A 25,936-nucleotide genomic window follows, 5' to 3' on the forward strand; every position below is an offset into this window, starting at 1 on the left:
CCATTACTTGAGTTATGAATTACTACTGTGAATGAATAAAACAATCAGTATCACAGAAAGGGGAAGCAAAACTATTTTAATCTGTGTTACACAGAGAGATCCAAATTTTATTGAGTAGAGCAATAAGCCACTTGAGGGTACAAAACACAGGCAGAAAAACCATTCTGAGTATGTATATCATAACACTTCATGCAAGTAGGGACTCTAAAAAATAAAATCAAAACTGCATGACTGCTTGGTACAATGTGTACAGTCATAAGAACAAGGATAAAAGCACTGTAAACAAAACATTCAGAAAGTCATCTTTATAAATGGAATGTGTAGGGGTTTTATTCCTACATACTCTGCTATTTCAAGAGATTGCATGAGGAGGTAGTAGCTTAGCTTTTCACGCTGAGAAGTGTAGAGTGAGTTTGATCTGATGTCAAACAAACATTAACACATTGCCAGACGTGAACTCAGCTTTTGCATATAAAGTGCATCTAAAACATGAGGTATATCAATGAAGTTGCATAGTGAACTTTATACAAGGTTTTGGTTTGAGTCCCAGTGCTTGCCATTTCTCTTCCTCTCGTGATCATTTGTTATTGCACAGTTCATTTAAAGAAACAGAAAAATAGGATTACTACGCAGTGGCAAACAGCGTAAACCCCTTGGTTTTTACGTAAGTGAAAACTACTTATTGAGAGCAAAATTAATTACAGAGCTACTAAAATAGCTAAACAAAAGACTGTGAAACCCCAAATGAGCACAACAGAAGCCAAGAATCTGTGTTTCCAGAGCAGTCTGAGTTTAGATAAGGACTTTGTTTCATATACGTGTGTTTGCAGTGTAAGGCATATTTTGGCAGCACTTAGAAGTTTTCATTCCCACAGACAAAACTGTCTTGGGGCCTAGCTTTGGTGTCTTTATCACTGCAGAACTGGCATGAGTGATTAAAAAAAAGTGTGTGTTCAACCAGACAAAACTCTTACAAATAATTTAGTGACTACCCTGCTGGCAAAAGGGCTCACAACTGATACTCAGCACACAACAGTACAGCTGCTGCTAGTAGATCTTCACTGTTAATTGTGTGTATGTATATATGTGTAAGTGTGGTGTGTGTATATATATAAAAATGTATATATATATAAATTACATCAAATAGGATTGTCAATGCAGTATTTGTGATATATTGAAAATATTTTAACTGTTCCTTTGATATATTTAACACAAAATCTGAAATCAAGCAAGTAATTTTCAGACTGATATAAAAGACTGACAAGGTTGCAAGTAGTGCATAATATCTTTACAATTACAAGAAAGATAAAATCTTACTACAAATTAATTCATGCATCTGCTGACAGATTTCTCCTTCTTGCTTCTATGTGACACTAAATAAAATTAAGGACTTTGGACATTGCCAACTGCTACAGGATCTAAGTACCTCCAAATAAATTACACTTATATATACCATAGTCCTTTAGAGACATAGCATAGTCTGCCTGGTATCTGTTCTGTGGAAAGGCCTTGAAACCTTGATGATGCTGGCAGCACATTTTTTACTGACTCTAACCAGTTAACTGGACTTTTATGGAATCCATGGTGTTTAATCCAGGGCACATTAAATGCAGACAAAGCCTTTTCATCTTTTCATATATTAAGAAGCTGAGAATTGAGTGCTTCTTTTTCCAGTCCCTTTACTTTGACAGTGTAATGGAGGATTAATTTTTTTATTAAGTTCTATCACATCTTTGACAAAATCATTATTTCCTATAAAGTCTCCAGCAATGATGTTAATGCATTCTTTTTTTGGTCCTGGATACTGCTGCTTTATCCAGATTTTCAAGCATGGAAGACTCTTGAGTGTCATTTTCTTCAATGATCCAAATGGGTGTACGAGAATATACCTTAAATTTTCAGTAACGTTAATCCCCGCTACAAAGAATTTTTCTGAAACGAAATCAGAAGGTGACACTTTAAATATTCCTTTGAGGAGAACTGAAACTGCTCAGCATTGCATTAGCTCCACATCTTGTTCCTCTGGGAATCACTAACTTGACACTCTTTACTTATGCTTTATATCCCTAGAACTGTTTCAGTAAACTGTCTCCCTTTGTTGTTACTACGTGCTGGAGTAAAGTTCCTGAACTATGCTCCATTACTGACCCATTCCAGTTTAGCTAAATTTATCTCAATGCAGACTCAAAGTTCTTCACTAACTAGTCCTACTTTACAGATTATGTTTGTTTCTGTAAGGGTTACTTCCAAATGCCTATTTCCTCCATGATGGATGGGAACACAGGATGCACCTACAAGAAGATTTTCCTTTGCCTGGGAAGTGTGCTTTGAAGCATTCTCCCCTACATCACCTCACTCATGCACATCACAGAGCTGCATCAGAGGTTATGAACTGCATTTCTTTCAGTACGATTATACTGCTGAGCTAACTACAGCCTTCAAGCATCATTCTTGTAGTTTGTTTTGGTTTTTTTTTCACAGAGCTAGCATGAAAAAGACAATAGACCTGCTTAGCTGGGTCCAGAAGGGCCACGAAGTTGATCAGAGAGCTGTAACACCTCCCTACGAGGACAGGCTTGATAGAGCTGTCTTGTTTAGGCTGGATAAAAGAAGGCCCCAGGGAGACCTTATAAAAGCCTTCTAGTGCCTGGGGGAGGCTTACATGAAATATGGGGTGGGACTATTCTCAAGAATGTAGTGCTAGGAGGAGAGGTTAACTCTTTCAGACTGAAAGGGAAGACTTAGACTACATATTAAGAAGAAATTGTTCAACATGAAGGTAGTGAAGTACTAGAACAGGCTGCCCAGATGGATGGGTTGATGTCCCCTCCCTGGAATTGTCCAAGGCCAGGCTGGATGGGGCTTTGGGCAACCTGGTCTAGTGGAAGGTGTCCCTGCCCATGGCAGGGGGGTTGGAACTATATTATCTTTAAGGTCCCTTCCAACCCAAACCATTCTATAATGCACTTCCCTTATCATTGATGCTAAGGCAGTGAGTACTGGACTGAGGAAGCAATCTGCTATGTGTAAAATGAGGCATGGCAGCGCCAGCAAACTGGTATGTGCTGAAGGCTTCTTTTCCATAGGATCACACAAGTGAAGCAGCTACCACAATTCCTCTAGTCTGTGCATCTACATACAAAGACGTGTGTTTGCACTGCCAAAGAGAATGTTACACTCGCCCAACGGTGGGCAGAGGACTTGGCAACATGGGCATATTGCATGCACAAAGTGGTTCTATCTCATAATGCTACAGTTGCCCAATTTCCTATCTGTTTTGCATTGCTGTATATGCCCCTTGTTCCCTCTAAGTGACTACCTGGACGGCCCCTTCGCTTCATGCGCTCCAGGTACCGGATAAGAGCACGAGTGGCAGTTTTGTTTCCCCACCAGTATGGGATTGCAGGCCACAGATCACAATGCTTCTCCACTTCCGTGTCCTCTTCATAGGAGACTATAACCTGATGGCCACGCTGCCACATGGTCCGCAGTGTTGGCACCACCTAAAAGACAGCATGCCCAGGCTGACATCAACAGCATAGCATTTCTGAAGTTCAAATACCAGTTTGTGACATCAACCTGGTAGAGAAGCACAGATTCGTTTCAAACAAAGCTTTTAAGCATACAGCCCAGCAGGTCCTTGGCTAGATTGCAGGCTGAAAGGGCTAATGGGAGTCTGATTCCTCCTTCAACTATAGTAAAGAATCATAGAATCAACCAGATTGGAAGAGACCTTTAAGATCAATCCAACCTATCACCCAGCCCTACCCAGTCAACTAGACCATGACACTAAGTGCCTCAGCCAGTCTTTTCTTAAACACCTCCAGGGATCGTGACTCCACCACCTCCCTGGGCAGCCCATTCCAATGCCAATCACTCTCTCTGGGAAGAACTTCCTCCTAACATCCAGCCTGTACCTCCCCTGGCACAACTTGAGACTGTGTCCCCTTGTTCTATTGCTGGTTGCCTGGCAGAAGAGACCAACCCCCACCTGGCTACAGCCACCCTTCAGGTAGTTGTAGACAGCAATGAGGTCCCCCCTGAGCCTCCTCTTCTCCAGGCTAAACACCCCCAGCTCCCTCAGCCTCTCCTCATAAGGTTTGTGTTCCAGGCCCCTCACCAGCCTTGTAGCCTTTCTCTGGACACATTCCATCACCTCAACATCTCTTTTGAATTGAGGAGCCCAGAACTGGACACAGCACTCAAGGTGTGGCCTGACCAGTGCCAAGTACAGGGGAAGAATAACCTCCCTTGTCCTGCTGGCCACACTGTTCCTGATACAGGCCAGGATGCCACCAGCTTTCTTGGCTACCTGGGTACACTGCTGGCTCATGGTTAGCCTACTATCTACCAGTACCCCCAGGTCCCTTTCCTCCTGGCTGCTCTTCAGCCACCTTGTCTCCAGCCTGTAGCACTGCTTGGGGTTGTTGTGGCTGAAGTGCAGAACCCTGCACTTGGCCTTGTTAAATCTCATCCCATTGGCCTCTGCCCACCCATCCAGCCTGTCCAGGTCCCTCTGCAGGGCTCTCCTATCCTCCAACAGATCAACACCTGCTCCTAGCTTGGTGTCATCTGCAAACTTTCTGATGCTGGACTCAATACCCTGGTCCAGATCGTCAGTAAAGATATTGAACAGGACTGGGCCCAGCACTGATCCTTGGGGAACACCACTGGTGACAGCTGCCAACTGGATGTGGCACCATTCACCACCACTCTCTGAGCCAGGCCTTCCAGACATACAGTTACATACAAAGTATGTAACTCAAATTCTTACAGCTGTGTAATAAGAAGCTATCCCTGTGTGAGCCCTCATGCACATACCACTGCTGAAAATTTGCTGGGAGAATACACAGGTCATTTGGTGAAAGGAGATAGAAGGAGGCAAAGCCCTGAACTCAGCCACAGAGGAGGAGGAATACTTTTGTCAAATGCTCCACAACGATGACTACAGTGACAAATTTGGATTAAAAAGAGTAATAATTAACTGCTTAGGACTCGTTCAGACTAAATGTAAGTCTTCAAGAGATATGTTAATTCTGATTTCTTCAAGTGGAAGGTTTCTGAAGTTGAGATGTTCCAGACATTTTGAATTAAGAGGAATACTTGAGTCAGAAAGCTGCTCAGACCAATGGGCTGAAACAGATCTGTTATATGCAACTGTTTCAATATGAAATTATATTTTCCAGTCATCAAAACCTACTATTGGAGAGAACTGAGGCTCTCTGACAAGTTTTATTTGCAAAATTTGTCTCTTATCTCCAAAGGCATTCAAAATCTGCCTGCATATGTTCCTGCATGATCCTACTCTAGCAGGGTCATTGAGAGATGATCTCAGAGGTCCTTTCTATCCCCTATCGTTCCACCATTCTATGAAAGGCAACATATTTAAGAGGTTTTGGTTTTTTTAATAATGTTGTAATTAAAAGTTGTGTCTGTTCCTTCTGAAAAGGAAATGGTGGCTTTTTGATGTTTCAATTAACTTATTAATTAAAAGCTAAAGGCGGCTGAAAATGTTTCACATAAACCTTTGAATGAACATGGGAATCCCTCTTAGTTCATCCAAGTGTGCAAGCCACACTTAGGTGAGAAAGTAACTGCAAAATTAAGACACAGACTACTCAAACTACAAAAAGCTGTAGATGATAGAAGCCTTTGTTTTATTCTGGCTGCCTTCAAAATCTGAAACTGCCTCAAAAAAAAAAAAAAAAAAAGAAAAAAGAAAAGAAGAAAAAGAAAGATGTGGGATAAGAGCCAAAAAAAACCCAAAACAGCTACCAGAAATATGTACACGAGCACAGGTGCTTATTTTGCAAACAAAGCAGAAATGAAACTAGATGTCTAACAAGGGATTTTTAAACCCGAGTAATCCAGATCAAAGCAAGACACCTTGAACAGTTAAAGCAATTAAAATTTTAAACACAATGTAATGTTGTCACGCTGTGGCCTGTGCCAGTACTACACACAGACCTCTACTTAGCAGCTGCTTCATAAACTCTTTGATGTTTACTTCTGTGTGACAACAGAGTTGCAGTCTTGGAAGATAGTAGGTAACAGATTATTTTAGAATAAGTGAGCAATTACTTGTTTATTTGGTGTAAATCTTTATTTGTAATCCTGAAAAACTCCACAGCTACCCAACCTGCACCTCCAAAGATAGTGAGATCCATTGTGCTGGTCACAGGCTCACAGAAGTACTTGGGTTCTCTTTTCTCCAGTGCCCGCCCTTCCTCCCTCCCCTTGGACACAACTCAGAAACGAATGCTTCACTCAGGTGATCTCAAACCACTCATTCATCATCTTCATTCAGTAAACTTACCAGCAACAGCTTGCCTGTTTTGCAATTAGTAACTTCTTTCTTTTTTAAGATCTAGCCATGTGTCTGAAAGCAAGTCTTGCCATCCTTCCCAGTATTGCTCTGCTCATCCACAACTTACAAAGGCATGTTATTTGAGGAAACAACAAAGCAGCATCACTCAGGTCTCCAGTTATTCAGCTGAGGCCTGAATATTCAGAATCCCCTCGTTTTACTCAGAATTGTTCTATTTTAACTCTGCTGTACAAAATGCTTTGAAATGGTAATACTCACCCTTTACTGATACACCAGCTTCAAAGGCTGAATTCAAATCCCAAACAGGGTCATCATTATCCTGTACCCCTCACATCTCCAGAGAAAATTCTCTGTTCCTGTGATTCTTTGAAATGTTAATTGTTTAACTACTAAAAGCTCCCACACCTTGTTAAAAAAAAAAAGGGGGAAGCTAAAAATCTCAGCTTCTACAATTTAGCAATCAGATAATTTCTGATTCTTTAAATTAAGGCTTTTCTAAAAGTTGGAGTGACTGAAAGCACATTAGGCTTTTTGGAAGGTGAACTCCAGCTAATCATGTCCAGGAAAGAAAGTCAATGCCACCAGAAATGCACTGACTCCAGAGATGCTAGTAAGAGGGACCTCGACTGGATAGAGACATGGGCTGACGGTAACCTCATGAAGCTCAACAAAGGCAAATATAAAGTCTTGCACCTGAATGGACACAGCCAACGAACCAGGGCAAACCTGGGGCAGATCACTAGGAACTTGCTTTGCAGATAATGATCTGCAGGTCCTTGTGGACATCAAGCTAAACATGAGCCATTGGTGTGCCTCCATGGCAAAGGTCAACTGCAAACTGGGCTGTATTAGTAAAGGCAAAGACAGCATGCCAAGAGAATGGGTTCTTCCCTTCTATTCCATAATTGTGGGGCTGCATCTCAAGTACTGTTTCCAGCTGAGGCTTTCCCAGTACAGAAAGTCATTGACATTTTGCAGTGTGCAGCTAGAGACCAGAGAATGACACACAAAGACAGGTTGAGAGAGCTGGGTCTGTTCAGTATGAAGAAAAGACTATGGCCAGGTCTAATGACTGTCTGCAAATACCTAATGGACAGATACAGAGAAGACTCCCTAGACATGCAAAAGGATGAAAGCCAGCAGACAAGTTAGAGCAAGAGAGATTCTGAACAGATAGGTAAGAAAAAACACATTTACTATGAATGTGGTCAAATGTCAGACTAGGCTGTATAGAAAGGTTGTAGAATCTCCATCCTTCAAGATAGCCAAGAATGGACAGGACACAGCCCACCATAACTTAGAACCTGATCCTGCTTTGCACAGTGGAGTTGGACCAGATGATATAAAAAATACATTTATAATTATTGGTGTGAATGGGGGGGAAAGTACCTTTTAGGTTTCATAAATGCAGTATGAACTGTATTTGTAACACATCTCCACCTGCTTTTCTTAAACAAACAAAAAATCCAAGGAGGGGAAAAAAAAGGGGGAAACCCCACCACTACAAAAAGCCCCAAACAAAACAAAACCCACAACAAGCTAACAAAAGAAAACAAGATTCAGACAGGGCAGTAGATGACAATTGTCCCCCTACTATTTTCCCACAACTTTAAAGAGATGACAGTCAAATGCAATTCCTTCTTCCACACCGGGGGAAGTCAGTTTGCTTTATGTCCTCACATGTTTAAAGTAGAGATCTATCTCTGATGCATCAAATGTTACTCTTCCTAGGTTAAAAATACAGTGAAAGTAGAGCAGATCCAAAATTTTGGAATCAAGTATCTTACTGTAGTGTATAATTCTTAAAATGAAAGGGGGGGGGGGGCGGGAAGGGATCCCATACTTACATTTCTGGGACATAGTTTACACTGGAAAATCTCTTTTATACGGGCAATAAGGTGGCGATGAAGTCTTCTGGTTAATCCATCAAAATTCCTGCAGGCTAAGATGATAACTTCCTGTGGATGAGTTTCCAACCACTTTAGCACTTCCCACAGAATATCCTACAAGAGAGAGACGTCAGCTTAGAAATTCATCTGTGCCATGCAGAGGAAAGGCCATAAAACCAAAAGAGCATTGATGGTGAGGTAGACTCACAACAATGAAAGTCACCATAGGTTTCTGCAGGATGGCCACATGACTGCCCACTAGCTGGTCCAGAGAGACGTACCTCAGGGAAACCTCCTGTCTGCACAGCTATGTGGATTTCCTTCAGATATGGCCCTTAACAGCTTTGTATTCTGATAATACCCATGAATCTCCTACTGCCTAGCACTAAAGCTGTCTCCCCAAACTTCTTTAAGGACAAACATCGTATTAATGGCAAAACCCAAACAAGGAAAATTCCTGTGCTTGTTCAAATGTAACAGGACACATTTTCTCCATTTGTTATGGACAATGACATCTTCTTGAAGACCACATATAATAACCAAGGTAGCCAGGCACTACATCTGTTTACATGAGAGCAGCACTCACCATGAAATATCAACATGTGAAGGGTTCAGAGTCATGAACATGAAACTGAAGTTTAGCTAGGTAGCCTACAAACAAAGAACTCAGAGCTGTTTCCTCACAGCACCTGACAGTATTTCGATCGTGGGATCCAAATTTGAGTCTATTTGTCTTTCAATTAAATACTTTTTCCTCAAAAAATAACCAGTATTTCTGTGACTTGATTACACTTCTAATACTTTCTGGGTATCATCTTGGGATAACAAAAGATAAACCCTTGAAAGATGATGCACTCGATAGAGGCTAGGAAGTGGAGAACTCAATTCCAGCTTTGATTATTTTCACAGTATCACAGTATCATCAGGGTTGGAAGAGACCTCACAGATCATCAAGTCCAACACTTTACCACAGAGCTCATTTTCTCCAGTTTGAAGTTTTCACGTTAGGAAAACAAATAAACTACTTAGAAAAAACTTGGGCCAGCACTTTCCAGTTATGATGGGTCTTAAATAAAAGAAACAGCACTGGTTTTGTAGCCATCCCAAAGGTCTGGACAATACCTGTACAGTAACAGTTGTGTAAACCATATGCACGAAATACAAAGTCAGAGATGGATCATTAGCCTTGTGGGCAATCCTGAAATCCAGATATCTAACTCCAGCCTCAAGTTGCTCTGTCACAGTCAGTACCTGAAAGGTGAAAGAGAACACAAAGAGCCTGAGAGCTTGGAAGAAAGTTGCTGTTCTGTTTAGAAAGCTGGAAAAAAGTGAATAAAATTAGCTCTGTGACATCCTTCACAGGTCTTCGATTTTTGAAACAGCTTTGAAGCATTTTACTCTCCAACAAGAGAGATCCAAATTTTCCTGCAGCATATACTGCAGGTACAGGTTAGATTAGTTTCAGACCTCTGCCTTTATTGTGTTCTGAAAGGTAAAGATCCATTAACCTATGCTGCTGATCTCCACATGTGTGATTAGATAGCTGGAGCCAGAAACAAAACTTTGTAAACATTTTCATGTATAGAGAGCCAAACTAAGAGTCTTATGAAATTATTATCCAGCCATAATGTTAAAAGCAGAATGACACAGAGGAAGAGGATGGGTTTGAAGCAGAAGATGAGAGCACACAAGGATGTGCTTGGGTAAAAGAAGGGCAAGAGAGTGGTGAAGTGTTGATATAGATTGTCCAAGGTAGTGGTGGAGTCACGATGCCTGGGGGAGTTGGAGAAGGATGTGGATATTGCGCTTCAGGACATAGTTTAGTGTTCCTGGTAGCTGGGTGATGGTTGGACTCGATGACCTTCCAGGTCTTTTCCAATTTTCTTGATTAGGAGGAAGTTCTTCACAGAGAGAGTGATTTCCCGTTGGAGTGGGCTGCCCAGGGAGGTGGTGATGGCACCGTCCCTGGAGGTCTTCAAGAGGAGACTGGATGAGACACTTGGTGCCATGGTCTGGCTGACTGGATGGGGCTGGGTGATAGGTTGGACTGGATGATCTTGGAGGTCTCTTCCAACCTGGTTGATTCTATGATTCTATGATTCTATGAAATATATAGCTACTCTTCACAAGACTATACATACGAAGAAAAATTGCAGGGTCAGCACCTTAGAAACACTGTATTTAGTTTATCAGATCAAAGATTTCTGTCTCTGTGGAGCTCACTCATCTTCCACAGAAGGAAAAACAAAAATAGAAAAAAGTACTGGAAATTGTTCTTTTTCAAGATAAAGTCTCTTTAAAAGGTTAAATTAACTGCATCCTGTTCCCTCAGCAAAAGAGGGGCATCAAATTGCTGAAGTGGTTCTAGAGAAGGGCCAAGAAAATGATCAGAGGGCTGGAGCACCTCCCTTATGGGGGGCAGGCTGTGAGAGCTGGGGCTGTTTAGCCTGGAGAAAAGAAGGTTGTGGGGAGACCTTATAGCAGCCTTCCAGTACCTGAAAGGGGCCTACAAGAAAGCCAGGAAGGGACTTTTTACAAGGGCTTGTAGTGATAGTATGAGGTGGATTGAAGCTTGATGAGGGTAGATTTAGGCTGGATAATAGAAAGAAATTCTTTACAGCAAGTGTGGCAAGTAACTAGAACCGGTTGCCCAGGAGGGTCCTGGAAGCCCCCTCCCTGCAGGTATTCAAGGCCAGGTTGGATGACGCCATAAGCAACGTGGTCCAATGGAAGGCTTCCCTGCCTATGGCAAGAGAGTTGGAACCAGATGGATCTTTAAGGTCCCTTCCAACCCAAACTGTTCCATGAATTTGGGAACCTGTAGAAGTCCTAAGAAACAGACATCCTCCTCTATTTCTGCTTTGCTGGGACATCTTCTACTGGATTTGAGGACTATGAATAGAATAGGTGACACACTGAGTTTTTAAGACAAAAATTCACAACTTATATGTCTCATGCCTGTCAAGACTCTCTTTGCATAAGAAAATATAATCCATTTAATCAAGTGTTTAAACCCTCAATTCAACCTGCTATGGACAATGCTTAGGTTCCAGAAATAGAACACACTGCCTCAGCTTAGGCCAGAAAGGACTCAGTAGAAGTCAAATCAATATGCAAGGCATTGCATCTGCATAACCACATTAATAGCTTTAGGGCCAAGACTGAGCCTAAGACACACAACAGGATGATCATCCTGCCTAGATTCAACCACCTGATTTTCTGTTCTTAGGCTGGGAATTTAATCTACTCAGGCTGTGCCTGAGCTGTAGGGTTGAGAGGAGCCTAGTATGCATGCCCAAGGGTGCAGGTAATGTAGTGGCTCAGGTCAACAGCTCCCTCTGTGCCTGCTTTGTCTCCACCAGGCTGGAGCAGTTGAAGGAGTGAACTGTGCCCACCTTCACTTGGAGCGTGCCAGAGATAGGAGTGTAAGGGTGTAGGTCATCTATATGTGACCTTTATGTCCAGAAAGAGCACCAGAGGATGTAACTGTTCTGAATTGCCCTTTGGATCAATTAATTGCTTTCTGTTGACTGTGTGGGAAAACTAGACAAATTAGACTCTAATTAGTCACCTGGGTTTGGATACTGAATTAGTGTGTGAACATTTCCCTCTTCCCAGGGCAAAAACTAAGAGGAAACCTTAGGGAGCAATGCTGTTCCGTTCTGCTGTCCCACACCACACATCCAGGGCATGAATGGATGTTACATGCCTTATGTCAGCCATTGTATAAGAAAGATTTGGGCCTCTAAACTACATCCATAACAACCAGGGCTCAATCCAGGCATTGCCTCCTAGGTAATAGGTCACAGAATCATAGAATGGTTTGTGTTGGACCTCCAACCCAGGGTCATCCAGTCCAACCTCCCTGCAGTGAGCAGGGACATCCTCCATTAGTTCAGGTTGCCCAGAGCCCAACTGAGCCTGACCTGAAATATCTTCAAGGATGGGGCCTCAACTACCTCCCTAGGCAATCTGCTTCAGTGTTTCACTACCCTCATGGTAAAGAACTTCCTAACATCCAATCTAAATCTCTCTTCTCTAATTTAAAACCACTGCCCCTCATCCTGTCACTACAGGGCTTTGCAAACAGTCCCTTTCCAGCCTTCTTGTAGGCCCCTTTCAGGTACTGGAAGGTCACTATTAGGTCTCTCTGGAGTCTTCTCCAGGCTGAACAGCCCCAGCTCCCTCAGCCTGTCCTCACAGGACAGTCATCCCAGAACCTGTTGATCCTACTATCAGGAGGCCTCCTTGGTGTCTGTTTTGGATACCAGTGGTGAAGTCACAAAGATAACCCTATCACCACAGAGCTCAGGGAGGGAAAGGACTGCAGCCATGCCTCTTTCCCATCAGTGCTGGGCCACTTCCCATTTGGAAAGCTGGGTTCAGACCAGAAAATTACTATAATGATGTGGGAAGCTTGTTTGTCACCAACAGGGTCACCTCAGTGGCCAGCAATCCACAACTTATATGTATCTACATCTATCATTGGCTTAAGTCCCAAAGCAAAAAGCAGCTCAAGACAAGGCACTGTACTGTCTTTCCACATCAATTCATCACTGCCATAACATATTCAGTGTCCCAGTGGTGTGTAAGACTTCAGTTTGCCAGGTCCACTGCTCAAAACCAACAAAAGAAGTCTAGGCATAATTATTACCATTTATCAAATTATTCCATTTTAATTTCCTAATAATTAACTACTCCTTCAATTAGAACAACAGTAAGAGGATTTTTGATGCCTCTTTTGTGCCAAGACAGTATGTTCTTGAGAAACATATACTTTAGAGGGGCATTTTATAAGGGTATGTGGTGACAGGACAGGGGGCAATGGTTTTAAACTAGAGCAGGGTATATTTAAATTAGACATGACGAAGAAGTTCTTTACTGTGAGGGTGATGAGACACTGGAACATGTTGCTCAGAGAAGTTGTAGATAACCTCATCCCTTGAAGTGTTTAAGACCAGGCTGGATGAGGTTTTCAGCAACCTAGTCTAGTAGGAGGTGTCCCTGCCCATGATAGGGGGTTGGAACAAGATGATCTTTAAGATCCCTTCCAATTCAAACCATTCTATGATTTTATAAAATCTTTTGCTCAAGCTCATGATGCCAAATTTGTCTTTAACATACATTTATGGGAAACAAAGAGATAAACACTAGCTTACTATACATAGACATTTTCAAAAATTAACTAAACCTCATGTGTGGGACCACATCTTCTTTCTCTATCTGTTATGAGGAAGAAAAAATTCCATTCAATAAGATTTTTGTCTCACTGATTGCTGAAATACACAGATAACAACTGACATCTCACATGACAGTAATGGTAATGATCATCATTTTTACTTTCTGAACAAAGAGCAAGAGAAAACCTCTTCTAGATATAGTAAATGTTCTTTATAATAACAACAGACGTGAAAAAAAGATTATGGCTTTCTAGTACCAAGTGATCAGCTTTTCTTTGTCTGTGTACCATCCCTGCCTTACCTACAGCCTTTTTGCTCCCAAAAAACAATTTGATATGTATAGCACCTAACTCATACCCTGGTATGATGCATTTGCATGGGAGAGAGTTGATTCTCTTCACAGTAGCTGTTATGTGGCTGTGCTTTGGACCTGTGGTGGAAACAGTGTTGGGCTGTTTTAGTTACTGCTAGGCAATGACTGCACAGAGTCAAGGCCTTTTCTGCTTTTCACCCCACTCCACCAGCAAGTGGGCTTAGGGTGCACAAGAATTTGGGAGGGAACACAGCTTGGACAGCTGAACTCAGGTGACCAAATGGATAACCCATACCATATGCTATCATACTCAGCAAATACAGCTAAGGGGAGAAAAAAGGGAAGGGGGTAATGTTCAGAGTGGTGTTCTGTCTTCCTAAGTAATCATCATGTAATGGAACCCTGCTTTCCTGGAGATAGCTGAACACCCACCTGCTGATGGGAAGTGGTGAATTAATTCCTTGGTTTGTTATGCTGCATGCATATGTTGTGGAGGGCCTGCAGGCCCAAAATTAGGCTTGTTTATGCCTTGCCCTGCCTGGACATGTTTTTCTGTCTAAACCAGAGGTAAACACATTAAATGGATAAAAGGGACACAACAGACGTGGTGCCATAAAGTCTGTCCAGTCAAGACCCCTGGTTGTAAACACATTGTGTAAGCCCCCACGCACCCAGCTTGTGCTTCCCTGGTGTAAGCCCATGTGATTCCCATATTCAGGGAAAGTCCAGGCAAGTGGCATTTGCCTATTATGGTAAGGTTTGGCTGACTGCCAACCTGATTGGTCATTCTAGTGGCCAAGGGACCATTAATCTTGGCCTACTTTCAATAAATAGGGGTACACAGGTAAACAATGTGCTCGGACCCCCATGTTCAGACGCTCAGACGCTCACGCTCTGACCCACTTGCAGCTCGGACTCTCCTGCCTGTGTACCTTACTTGCAGAGCTCACTTAAGCCTGCCTATATATATATATATATGTGGAGCCTATAGTCTCCTAAGCCAGCTGTGCACACTTGCACGCCACTGTGTTATCAGGACCAGATCCTGTATTGCCTGCCTTTACCTATGGAGCACAGTCTCCTGAGCAGCCGTGCACATCCTGCATGCCTGCTGCCTTATTACTGCCTGGTAAGCACCATTGCCGCTGAGTTAACCAGGAGCAGACTCTGAATTGTCTGCACACAATCGGCCCACTAGCTGCATGAGAATTGTGCTGAGACAGTACGACATCCTTCTCCTGCACCTGAGATCCTGCCTGCTAAGAATCCCTGGACAGAGCATCCAGAAGAAGCCAGCAGCACAAAGGCAGAGATTGCATCCTTCACCAGGAGAACCAAGTCAGAGACTGTCATTTCCCCACAAACCAGGAAGAATCTCCTTTCCCCTCAAGCTGGGAGGATTCCAGCCCCAAAGTCCACGGGCAAAGCTCCCCTGAAGTTTGAACACTAGTAATAGGCTGTGACGTAGTCCTGGAAGGTGATTATTGATTAATAAGAATTGTGAGTAAATGCTTTAATACCTCTGTAATATCTGTTGCCTCTGCCATAGAGCAAAATCAGTTTCCAGCCCGCTCTGCTGGACAAATAGTGTATAGACCCCAAACGGTATTTGCTGTGGGGAAAACTCCTCTCTCTGTTTATAGTTTGAATGTTTGCTAGTTATTAATAAGTTATACTGTAGATATTTTATCCTAGAATGTTTTCATAACCGTGTAGAACATTTTTAATATTCAGTGGTAGGGGGTGGCAAGAGTTCAGAACATTGAGTTTAATACATATATATTTTTATATAATATTATTTTGCCCCAATTAATTTCTCCCCTCCACCAAAATCAGCATAGGTGGCAGAATACCCCTCTGTGACAGCATAGTTTTTACTTTGTCTGTTAAAGTGGCTTTATCTTAACCCCTGAGTTTTTGCACTTTTGCTCTTCTCGTTCTCTCCCCCATCCCACCTGGAGGGGAGAGTGAGTGAGCAGCTTCATGGGATTTAGTTGGTCTTTGAGGTAAAATTGCAACACTCAAATACAGAGAGTGCAGGTATCTGGGCAGCAGGTTATTCTTCTACTGCACACAGGACAGTGTGAACACTCTCAGTGCTGCAGCACAAGCTTCAACTTTGCCCAGGCATGATGGGAATGCTAGACAACAGTTACCTGTGTTGTAGACCACTTCATGATCATGGGGTGCACAATGCAGGGCATACATTTGTTTAAAAACTTCACCAGCTTGGATTCATTACCACTAACAGCTGAGTTTTCATCCAAGCAGTAGGTCATAGTATCGTGGCTGCCTGTAAATACAGAAAGAAATGCAGATAAGATATCATTTCTGAACTAAAGACCACAGGACATGGTCATATTCCATATGCACACCTGAAATACTATCCTGCTTCCAAATCACACTGACGTTGTCTGAGAGCCTGTGTAGTAATGGCATAAAAGGTGGGCTCCCCTACAGAAGTTGCTCACCTAAGACTCATAATCTTACTGTGAAATCCTTATGTAGGGAAAGCATTGAGACTTTTCAGTAAAGCAGCTACATATCATAGTTGTCTGCCTCACACCACAATAAAGTGGCATTGTTTCAATTAGCATCTTCCATTTAAATAATTATCTTCCTGTGCAAAGTCACATTTTTCAGGGAGTAAATAGCTGACGGCTCAGTTTATCTAGACTGTGTCCTGTTTTCAGAGATGTCCAAATGCATCACATCATCTCTGCACAGGAAAATATGACTGAAAGGAGAAATTTGTCTTCTTTACACTTCTGACTGGACCGACTCTTAACTTGTCACTTTAAGCATTCAAATCTTAAGTATCTGCTTAAAATGCTCTCTTGAAGTAAACTCTCATATTCCCTAGAAAACCAAAGCAAGAGGTGGGCATATGAAGGTTTCAGAGGCAAATCCAAGCCTAAGATTACATGTGACAGATCAACAAACTCCACCCTTCATGGACTTGAAAAAATTACCTCTTTCCAGCACAGGGAATTACAGAGTGGCAGGCTAAGCACCACAGCCAAGTACAGCCTGCCCAAATATTTGACTTCTTTGAAGTCTTAATATATCTGACACACCTCTTTCATCGTGCTTAGGTGAAACTCTGATGCAACTCACAATTTTTCCAGGACAGGCAAACAGTGATTTTCTATTCCATTTAGCTTTTTCTGTTCCGTTACTTCTTCTAACTGCACAAAGCATCAGTAAGTAAAGCTAACAACTCAGTGAAGTGACTTGCTGGGATCTTTACAGAGTATCTGCAAGGAACATGCATATCATTTTGAGTTTTAAGTCATCTGTCACTGGTGCTAGGAACTGCCTTCTTGAATGGACAGTTTTAGTGCTGCCAATGGCAAAATTTCTAGTAGCCAAAGAAAACGCACAAGATTGTATCTGAAATAAAGAAACTTCTTTGAAACTGTCAGTAATAGTTAAGTGTCCCATTCAACTTTTCACCTTTTCAAATCAGATTTCTGCCTATTTTCCATCTTTAAACACCCACACCAAGCTCACTGCGTATGGAAGATCGATAACAAGGACATGCAATCAAAGAAGTTTGTCTTACAAGATGTAAGATTCAAGACATTGAATACCCATGGACCAAATCCAAGTCTGAGAGAAGTGAACTGGCTTCCATCAAAGGGTGTTGCATCTACTGATGCCAATCAGCAAACTGATAGTAACCTTTCATTTAAGAGTCTTCTTCTGATGTAAGTTACAGTAACAAAATGAAGATGAGTATATCCATGACACATCAAACATGATGCAAAGATAGGGAGCTAGCACCAAACCAGGTAGCACCAGAGCTTGAAGCAACATCTCCTCAGCAGCCTCTGTGCTGAACCTGGTGCAAACACAACAGTAATTATGGAGACTTGCCTATGTCTCTTCGTCATGCTTTCAGAATGCACTCTGTCACATTTCTTGCATGCCTTGTTGTCCTCTCTATCTGAGATAAGCTTCCACTTCCGAACTGGATTTCCCCTAGTTGTTGCTCCCTTTGAAAACCTGCCAGAGCTGTGTTGGCCTGGTTGGTCTTGATGTGTTTTTGTTCTAGCCTGAGCTAGATTAGTTTTGTAGGTCAGCTGGACAGTCACCAAGATTTTCCAACCTAACAGCCTGCAATGCTTTGTAAAAGCCTTCTGATGTTTGCCAAAATGGACTTGTCCTCAAGCCCATTTTGTGTGGGTCCTCTATACAGGCATATCCACAAGCACAGCAAATCTCCAGAAGAATAACAAGGCCATTCTTAGGAGAAGAGCCAGGAAGGCAAAGGCACACATCAGCAGGTACTCAGCTTTCTACAATGTGCAAGAAACATCACTGTGAAAGCATTTTAGAAATAGTATGGCTCCTTTTCCACAAAAAAACCACTTAGCATGCCACTGACTTTTTGACAGATTTTTGTTAAAGGTACCAAAAAGGGAAAAAAAAGGGGGGAGTGTTTCTTCTCTTGATGATTAAATAAGAAATGGTTTTGGTTTACAGGTGGGGGGTTTAGTAATATCTGCCCTGGAGTCCTCTTACACGGGCATTATCCAAACCAGAGGTCTGCTTGTTTTGATGTTAATGGCAATTTAAATACCTAAGAAGTCACCGTGAATAAGTTTCCGGGTTTCAGTTTTAACGGAAGTTCTACACTCCGTTAGTTCACACAAGGGGGGTGGGGGTGGGGGGGTGGGGGAAATCACAGTTCTTGAGTTAAAAACAAGTCTTGCTTTCAGTGAGTGGAGCCCTGGATAACCCAATATCTCTAAATAGACATCTTTCCTAACCTGCAATCCCGTCACCTACATAAAACATTTATCTGAACACTGTGCTGCTTTCCACCCAAGCTGTCTGTCATATCTACAGGTGTGAGAGAAAACACAGGGTAGACTTTTCCTTAGTACCGTTTTCATCGTGGAGGCAAAAGGAACCACTCCAGTGCCTCCACATGTGCCAGGGAAAACAGATTATCCTATAATTTATTTGGACAGATTAAGGAAAAAAATAATCTATTCAAGAAAGCTGAGAAAAGCAATAATATGACTTCAGAAAGGCTGACAATACACAGATCTGAATCAGGTACCAATGAGCTGTCCACTAGTGCAGCTTGTATTTACAGGATAAATCCAGTTTTCAATCAGAGTCAAACAGAAAAGTCACATTGTACATTGATAAAAATGTGTTTTAATTACAAGTCTCCGTCATCCTTCTTTTCATACCTTCATAGCCTCTTTTAAACAATACAAAGTAAAAATAATAAGGTAAAATGTTATTTCTCTCCTTCTGGAAATCATTTTATTAAGTACAAAGTAGCAAGAACAAATCAGGAAAATCTCATCATTGCCCAGATAAGTAAATGCTCCAATTCTTAACACTGACTGACAAGATGATATATAGGTACTGCAACAACAGTCCTGCTTTTTTTGTTCTTTCTTCAAAAACAAGAAAATAAACTCATAAATCAACTTTTTCCTTTCCCCCCTAATAAAACACAAACATTACAAACTTAAAGTATTTGCGTGTACACACATGTCATACAAACCTTCCCCCAAGTTCTTCTCCCACACACTGACCCAAATATTAAATGTAGCCATCCTGAAATGGGACAAACAGGATATTCCAGCGATTAAATGAATTGCTAACAAACCAGCAGAGAACACAAGTTAACATCTACCTGGAAGAGCTAAGTTATAGAGAGGAGTATCCCAGAGCTTCTCTGGTAATCGTGACATCCATTGGCTGTTTTCATGGCACGTGTCAGTGGAGGTCTGCAAAGGGCCTTCCATTAGTGCCTGCTGTAGGAATTCACAGAGTGTTCTGGGGGGAAAAATAAAAGTAATAAAAACATTCCATATGCTGTGGTTGAAGTTATGCCTTTGCACCTGTGCAGAGCCAATGCTATAAAACCTCAGCCCTTCTCACAAGTAGTTGCAGCAAAATGTTAAGAGCTCCTTGGCCACAACATACACCGCTTTTGATAACATTGTCTCCCTGCACAATGCCAAAGCTGGGTTCCAGCTTCAGGCTTGCAAATTGACCAACTGGAAAGAAAAAGCAGAGCCAAGACAAATATGTGCAGCTTGGTTGGTATGGAGAAACAAGTATCTACATGGGCTGTTGCAACATCACGAGGAGTAATCTACCTCAAGTGTGGAAAACCATCTGTTCCCTGACCCTTTGCAGCCCTGAGAGCATGACAGTGGAACCAACGAGAAGACCAAGACAAGGACTAGGTTTGTGACCCTGAGGTCCTTTAAGAACACTTACCTTGGAGCACCAATTCAGCTACCACAACAATACTTCTACGAAAAGCCTTAACAAAAATGTCAGGACATTGAATTTCAGACCATGCTGGCCTCTGGGGTCACAGAGAGAAAGCCTGTATCTTCTTATTACTCATTTTGAAAAGATCTCTTGATGTCTGTTCTTCTTACTCCTACTGAGCACATGATCACAAGTACTACAGTGTCTACTCTGGAACTGTTCTTCTTGGATACAAGCCTCTCTGAGGTCTGCAAAATTTGCAGTGGTCATATAGGAGTGCCAGTGGACAATACTCAGCTCAGAAATCATGATCAGCACCAGGGCATACTAGAGTTACCCTATTCATTTTCCTGCCTGATGCAGAACATAGAGATGAGCTCTCTTTCTCTGCCTTTTTTCATTTTTCCTAGGATGTCCCTGCAGCTCAGGTGCTGGTTTAGAGAAGACAGTCTTCCTTCTCATTACTGTTTTCAAGGCTTTAGCTATTTTTTTCACAGCTATGTAGTGTGACACTTCCTGAGAGATCGTTAATGTCACTCCTTCCTTTCCAATCCTTCTTTAAAAATGTTGACCCTTTGAATGATTAAGTCTTGTCTGCTATAGCAACAGAAGCCAGGTACATATTTGTGCAGGTTTTTGTGCTCTGTTAAATATCCTTGCTGCTCCCTGGTCCCTTTTGCTGCATCTTGGCACATTTATTTATTCATGAGATTGCAAATATTCTTTGGGTTGCTTTTGGGAGGTGGTTGGTTATTGTAGATTTACAGGTGAGCCACACTGTTTATAAGAAGAGCTTGCAATAGTTATGTCAGTCACATAGAGTCAGCTGAAAGGCAACTTCAGGAATCACGTTCCTAAATTTTATGTCCACACCACACATAACAGATCCAATCTGCTTTTATATCTGCCAGTGCACTCAGCATCACTCGCCTGCCTTGCTGTGCTTTCAGTGTGGCTTTGAACTGGTGCCTCCAGGTATGCTCATCGCACTTAGGTAAGAATGGGATCATGCTGGCTGAAGGAAATGCCCAGAACACCTAATGCAGTGACACAGGCTGCAAACGTCTGGTGTGTAACCTTGAGGCTTTCCTCCTGGTGTAGAGCTGCTGCTATCTCTGAGGTTATGGAGACAGCACAAGAAGGAAAGAAGTGGTTTAAGCCCTCTCTTGTTCCACTCATCTCCTTATTTTAAAAAACAGATTGTTGACGAGCCCAGTGCAAAGTCAAGTGGGAAAACTCTCATGGATTATTTAGGAAAAAGGTGCAAAAAAAGATCAAAATCTTTTCGACCTGCTCAAGCAAATGGTCTCTCTATGCCACATCTGGTATACTTCTTGTCAGAAAAAAAGAAGTTCAGATCTCAGGCAGATCAACTCATCCATCCTCTGGCTCTGCATTTTAATGAGCTGGTCTCCTGAAGACCCCTTGCTCAGACAACAGATGTCTGCAGCTAATCTTGGTCCTTTATGCTGTGTTTTGTCCTTCCTCAGCTCCCCACCACCGCTCATCAAGAGCTTCTCTGCTCTAATTTATCTGCTGCATAGCACCAGCGTGTGCAGGGGGTGCAGATGCTTAAAACAACATTGTCACTTAGTAGTTGCAGAAGTCTCCTTCCCCAACGCTAAAACTGGCAGGAGTTGTGAGGATGTAATACCCCAGCATATGGCAGCATTTGCGCAAGCCCTACATGCAAACTAGAAACAACTACAAGCACTGGTTCTCATCCTTTCCTTGGGATCCATTACTCCCTTTTCAGAGCCTTTGGGATTGCTTCATTTCTCTGTTCCACTCTGAAAGCAGGCATGCAGCCAGCCCCTCCAGAGAGCAGCAGGGACCAATAAGGCCCACCACCCAGCCACATCTCAGCCAATGTGTAGGCTCTTTTGTACTGACAACACTCCCAGGATGTATCCAAGAGTGCAGCTCTACCTGCTGCCACACTCTCCTCCTACCATGTGCTCTTACTGCTTTGCTTGGGCTAACACAGACATGGCCCCACAGCTAACATTAAAAACGTTGTTTTCTGCCATGCTAGTCCTTCACAGCAGTTCACCACCAAGTCAGGTCAGTCCAGTACTAGCCTCTGCTGAGGAAGCCCCTCAACAACTGGTTTTGCCAAGCTATACAACAGACCTCTTGGTGTTGCCCAGTCAAAACCCATGGGCAGCAGCTTCTCAACCTGGCACAAGGTGCCATCAGTGCCCCAATCTCTGTGGCACTAGGACACTTCAGAAGGAGCATCCTGCTGAGTCTGGGGAAAGCCAGTAGAGAGCAGAAACAGCAAAACCAAGTCATATCATGTTCCTACAAGTACAGACACATGCAAGAGTCACATCTGACCCTCCTCTTCATCTTCTCACTTCTTGCCACAGCACTCCCAGGCAGCCACTGGGAGTGCATGGCACAAGCAGTAGGAGCACCGTGACTGTCTGCTGATCAGGTCCTGTACAGAAGTGACTGAACCAGATTTTAGCCTGATCCTCCACTCAGTGCAAAGCCCTTGAGGTTTCCATCATTACCTCCAAACTCATTTGCTACCTTGTGTTTGAGATACGGAGTTTCTTTTGTAGAGAAACCAAAACTTATTTACAGAACTGAAATTACAGCTATTAATTACCACTTTTCATGACTAAATCCTAAAGTTCACAAAGGAGAACCATGCAGAAATAGCCTCACATTGCACCAGGGGATGTTTATTTTGGATAGTAGAAGAAACTTCTTAACTGAAAGTTATTAAACACTGGAATAGGCTCCCCAGAGAGGTGGTTGAATCTCTACCTCTGAAGGTGTTTAAAAGATGCACAGATGTGGTGCTAAGGGACATGGTTTAGCACTAGACTTGGTAGTTAGATAATGGCCAGGCTCGATGATCTCAAAGATCTTTTCCAACCAGAGTGATTCTGTGATTCCATGGTTCTGTTCCACTCTTCTGAACAGCAAGTCCACCCTACATACATTCCCATTATTGACTACTCACAGCCCCCTGCTCACACCAGATTTCTGCCCTGATCATGAGTGATCTGAGTGCAGGCAGTAGCTACACTTTAAGAACTGTACCAGAGAACAATAAACAAGCAAATAAAGCACACAAACATGGAAGGCTACTAGAGATCACCATCCTCTAACCTTGAGACACCAAGAGCATTGGATGGTATCTTATCCAGGCTGTGTCCAAAGCTTGCCTTCCATACACAGCTCTGATAGCCCAGATAAACATCACACAACTCTTTTTTTCGGCTTGGAAGTGACCTCTAAAGACCATCTTGTTCAACTCTCCTGCAATAAGCAGGGAAATCTTCCACAGATCAGAGCCCTGTGCAATCTGATCTTAAAAATTTCCAGGGATAAGGAAACAGTTCAGTCTGGAGAAGAGGAAGCTTCGAGTTGACCTTATTTGTGGCCTTTCAGTATCTGAAAGGGGCCTATAGAAAAGCTGGGGAGGGACTTTTTAGGCTGTCAGGGAGTGACAGGACTAGGAGGAATGGAGCAAAGCTGGAGATGGGTAGGTTCAGGCTGGACATGAGGGAGTTCTTCACCATGAGAGTGGTGAGAGCCTGGAATAGGCTGCCCAGGGAGGTGGTTGAGGCCCCATGGCTGGAGGTGTTTAAGGCCAGGCTGACTGAGGCTGTGAGCAGCCTGCTCTAGGGTAGGGTGTCCCTGTCCATGGCAGGGGGGTTGGAACTAGATGATCCTTCTGGTCCCTTCCAACCCTGACTTATTCTATGACTCTATAAGGCACCTAGCACCATTCTGGGCAACCTGTGCCTCTGTTTAACCACCCTCACGATATTAAAAAAAAAAAAACAAACCACACACACACAAAAAAAAAAAACCAAAACCAAACAAAAAACCCTTACTGATATCTACGCTAAACATACACTTTTTTTAACCTTAAACCATTACCCCTTGTCCGATCGCAGCAGGCCCTGCTAATCCCGGCAGGGAGATGCAATTAACGCCTGTGGGATGATGACCGGGCGCGAACATGTGCTGCAGCCGACTCGGCAGCTAACTAACGTCCCGGGAACCAGAGGACGCGCGGTGAGGAGCTACCTGCGCTAGCGCGGAGGCAGCAGCCGCCGCCAGCCCCTACCCCCGAGCTGCGGCTCCCCGCGCCCGCCGCCGCGCCGCCTCCCGCGCACCACCGGGCAGCGCCCCCCAGGAGCCGCCTCCGTCCCGTCCCCCGTCCCTTATTTTCAACTGTTTCACTTACTCGAACGAACGACCTCGTTCTCATCGCAGCTCTTCAGCAAGACCTGGCTTCCCACAGCCGGGCGGGGGCTGCCCGGCCCCGCCTCGCCCGGGTCAAGTGACCGCAGGTTTGAGGGAGGTGAAGGAGGGGCGAGAGCGATGAGGAAGAAGAGGGGGAGTGTTTCCTGGTGAAGAGTAGCTGCCTGAAAGGCCCAGGTGAGACACTTGGTGGACTGAAGATGTATTGCTTCGGGAGGTACCTGCAGGCAGGGGACAGGCAAAGGAGCGCCGTGGGCAGTAGCCAAGTAACAGCATGTGGCCGTCCTTCAGCTGCATTAGTAATGCCAAACAGCTCAGTGCCAAACACTGACAAATACAGATGAAGTACCTTGCTTGCATGCTTCATCCAACAGAGCTTTGGTTTGCAGACCTAACACACGGTTCACTGATTCTTTCCCTCTCCAGCATGCACAGTCTCTGGTGAAATCCACTCGTGTATCATACAGCACCTTACAGGAGTCTAAGCAAGCTCCTCAAAAAGCTTTTCTGCATGAGGAGGCAGGAGGGAAGAGAGCAAATTATATGTGGGGACAAACACAGAAATCCTGGACGCAGTTTTGGAAGCATTGTGCCTTCTCAGTCTTCCCAAATTGGTTGAGGATTCACAGGCAGCATCAGGTTGGAAGGGACCCTCAAAGGTCATCTTGTCCAAACCTCCTATAGTGTGCAGGGATGCCACCAAATAGGTCAGGTTGCCCAGGGCCATGTCCAGTCTGATCTTGAATGTCTCCAGGGACACGGCCTCAAACATCCCTGGGCAACCTGTTCCAGTATTTTACCACTGCTACTGTAAAGAACTTCATCCTTATATCCCACCTAAATCTACTGCCCTCCAGTTTAAAACCGTCGTCCTAAGGTCTTCTGAACAGTCCTTCCCCAGCCTTCCTGTAGGTCCACAGATATTCAGATATTCAGATATTTCAGATATTGAAATGTAGATATAAGGTCTTTCCAGAGCCTTTTCTTCTCTGGGATGAACAGCCCAAGTTCTTTCAGCTTGTCTTCGCAAGAGATGTGCTGCAGCAGCCCTCTCATCATCTTTGTGGCCCTCCTCTGGACTTGCTCCAGCAGGTTCATGTCTCTCTTGTGCTGGGGGCCCTAGAGCTGGATACAAGCACACTAAAACATCTAGTTCTCCAAAAAAGAATGATGAGCTAGAACTCCAAGGGAAAGGATGGATAGGGAAGATTAACTTTCCTTTTTGCTCCCCAGGACAGCATTCATGGAGGGTCACCCGAAACCAGAACAGGGATCTGACAGCTCTGGGGTCACGTCATGGTCAGGCTGTTGCAGGGCTATGCTTCTTAATTATTTGTTTTCCAGATACTCTTTTTGTCACTATCTTTTTTTTGCATGAAGCAGAGCAAAAGGAAGAGCAATGTTCGTGTATAGAGCAGAACTTGCTGTGGCAACAACAGTGGCTGAACTAGGTTAACGTTTAGCTAATTGAGCCATCCCCATCGGTGAGTCCCAGGATGGCAGGGATGCCTGGGCTTCAGCCTTGTGCCACAGCTCAAACTGCTGTTTATACATCAGCTCTAACAGACTGTCACAAAACTAGCTGAAATCAGAAGCAGAATAGACATGCAGCAGGTTGTAAAGTGAGGCACAAAAAGGACAAAAAGCCAAAAGGGATGAAGTAGAGCAAAGAAGAAGGTAAGAAAGAAAAGATGCTCTCTAAAGGCTACAGGGTTATGCACCACTATAATAGAAAGTAGTTTAG

General features: G+C 43.4%; 1 protein-coding gene across 1 annotated transcript; it reads right to left on the reverse strand.

Moving 5' to 3' along the window:
* Positions 1 to 55: 55 nt before the first annotated feature.
* On the reverse strand, positions 56 to 24,350 carry PLCXD1 (phosphatidylinositol specific phospholipase C X domain containing 1). The gene is made up of 7 exons (XM_064143487.1): positions 24,176 to 24,350; positions 19,373 to 19,515; positions 15,867 to 16,003; positions 9,340 to 9,468; positions 8,176 to 8,331; positions 3,320 to 3,503; positions 56 to 1,932 (listed from the first exon to the last, which is right to left on the reverse strand). The coding sequence occupies exons 2-7, from the start codon at positions 19,482 to 19,484 to the stop codon at positions 1,640 to 1,642; spliced, it is 1,011 nt and encodes a 336-aa protein (XP_063999557.1). The 5' UTR covers positions 19,485 to 19,515; positions 24,176 to 24,350; the 3' UTR covers positions 56 to 1,639.
* Between the last annotated feature and the right edge of the window lie 1,586 nt (positions 24,351 to 25,936).

The sequence above is a fragment of the Pogoniulus pusillus genome, chromosome 5 (assembly GCF_015220805.1).
Source record: "Pogoniulus pusillus isolate bPogPus1 chromosome 5, bPogPus1.pri, whole genome shotgun sequence".
Lineage (NCBI taxonomy): Eukaryota > Metazoa > Chordata > Aves > Piciformes > Lybiidae > Pogoniulus > Pogoniulus pusillus.

What these genes read in the sequence shown, in the direction of transcription:
- PLCXD1 (XM_064143487.1), bottom strand. Translation starts at nt 19,484, where the DNA reads ATGGAAGGCCCTTTGCAGACCTCCACTGACACGTGCCATGAAAACAGC. An exon ending in TGAAGTGGTCTACAACACAG is followed by an intron (nt 9,469 to 15,866) that starts GTAACTGTTGTC and finishes TTCACCTTTCAG; the next exon opens with GTACTGACTGTGACAGAGCA. An exon ending in GTAAACTATGTCCCAGAAAT is followed by an intron (nt 3,504 to 8,175) that starts GTAAGTATGGGA and finishes GCTGTCTTTTAG; the next exon opens with GTGGTGCCAACACTGCGGAC.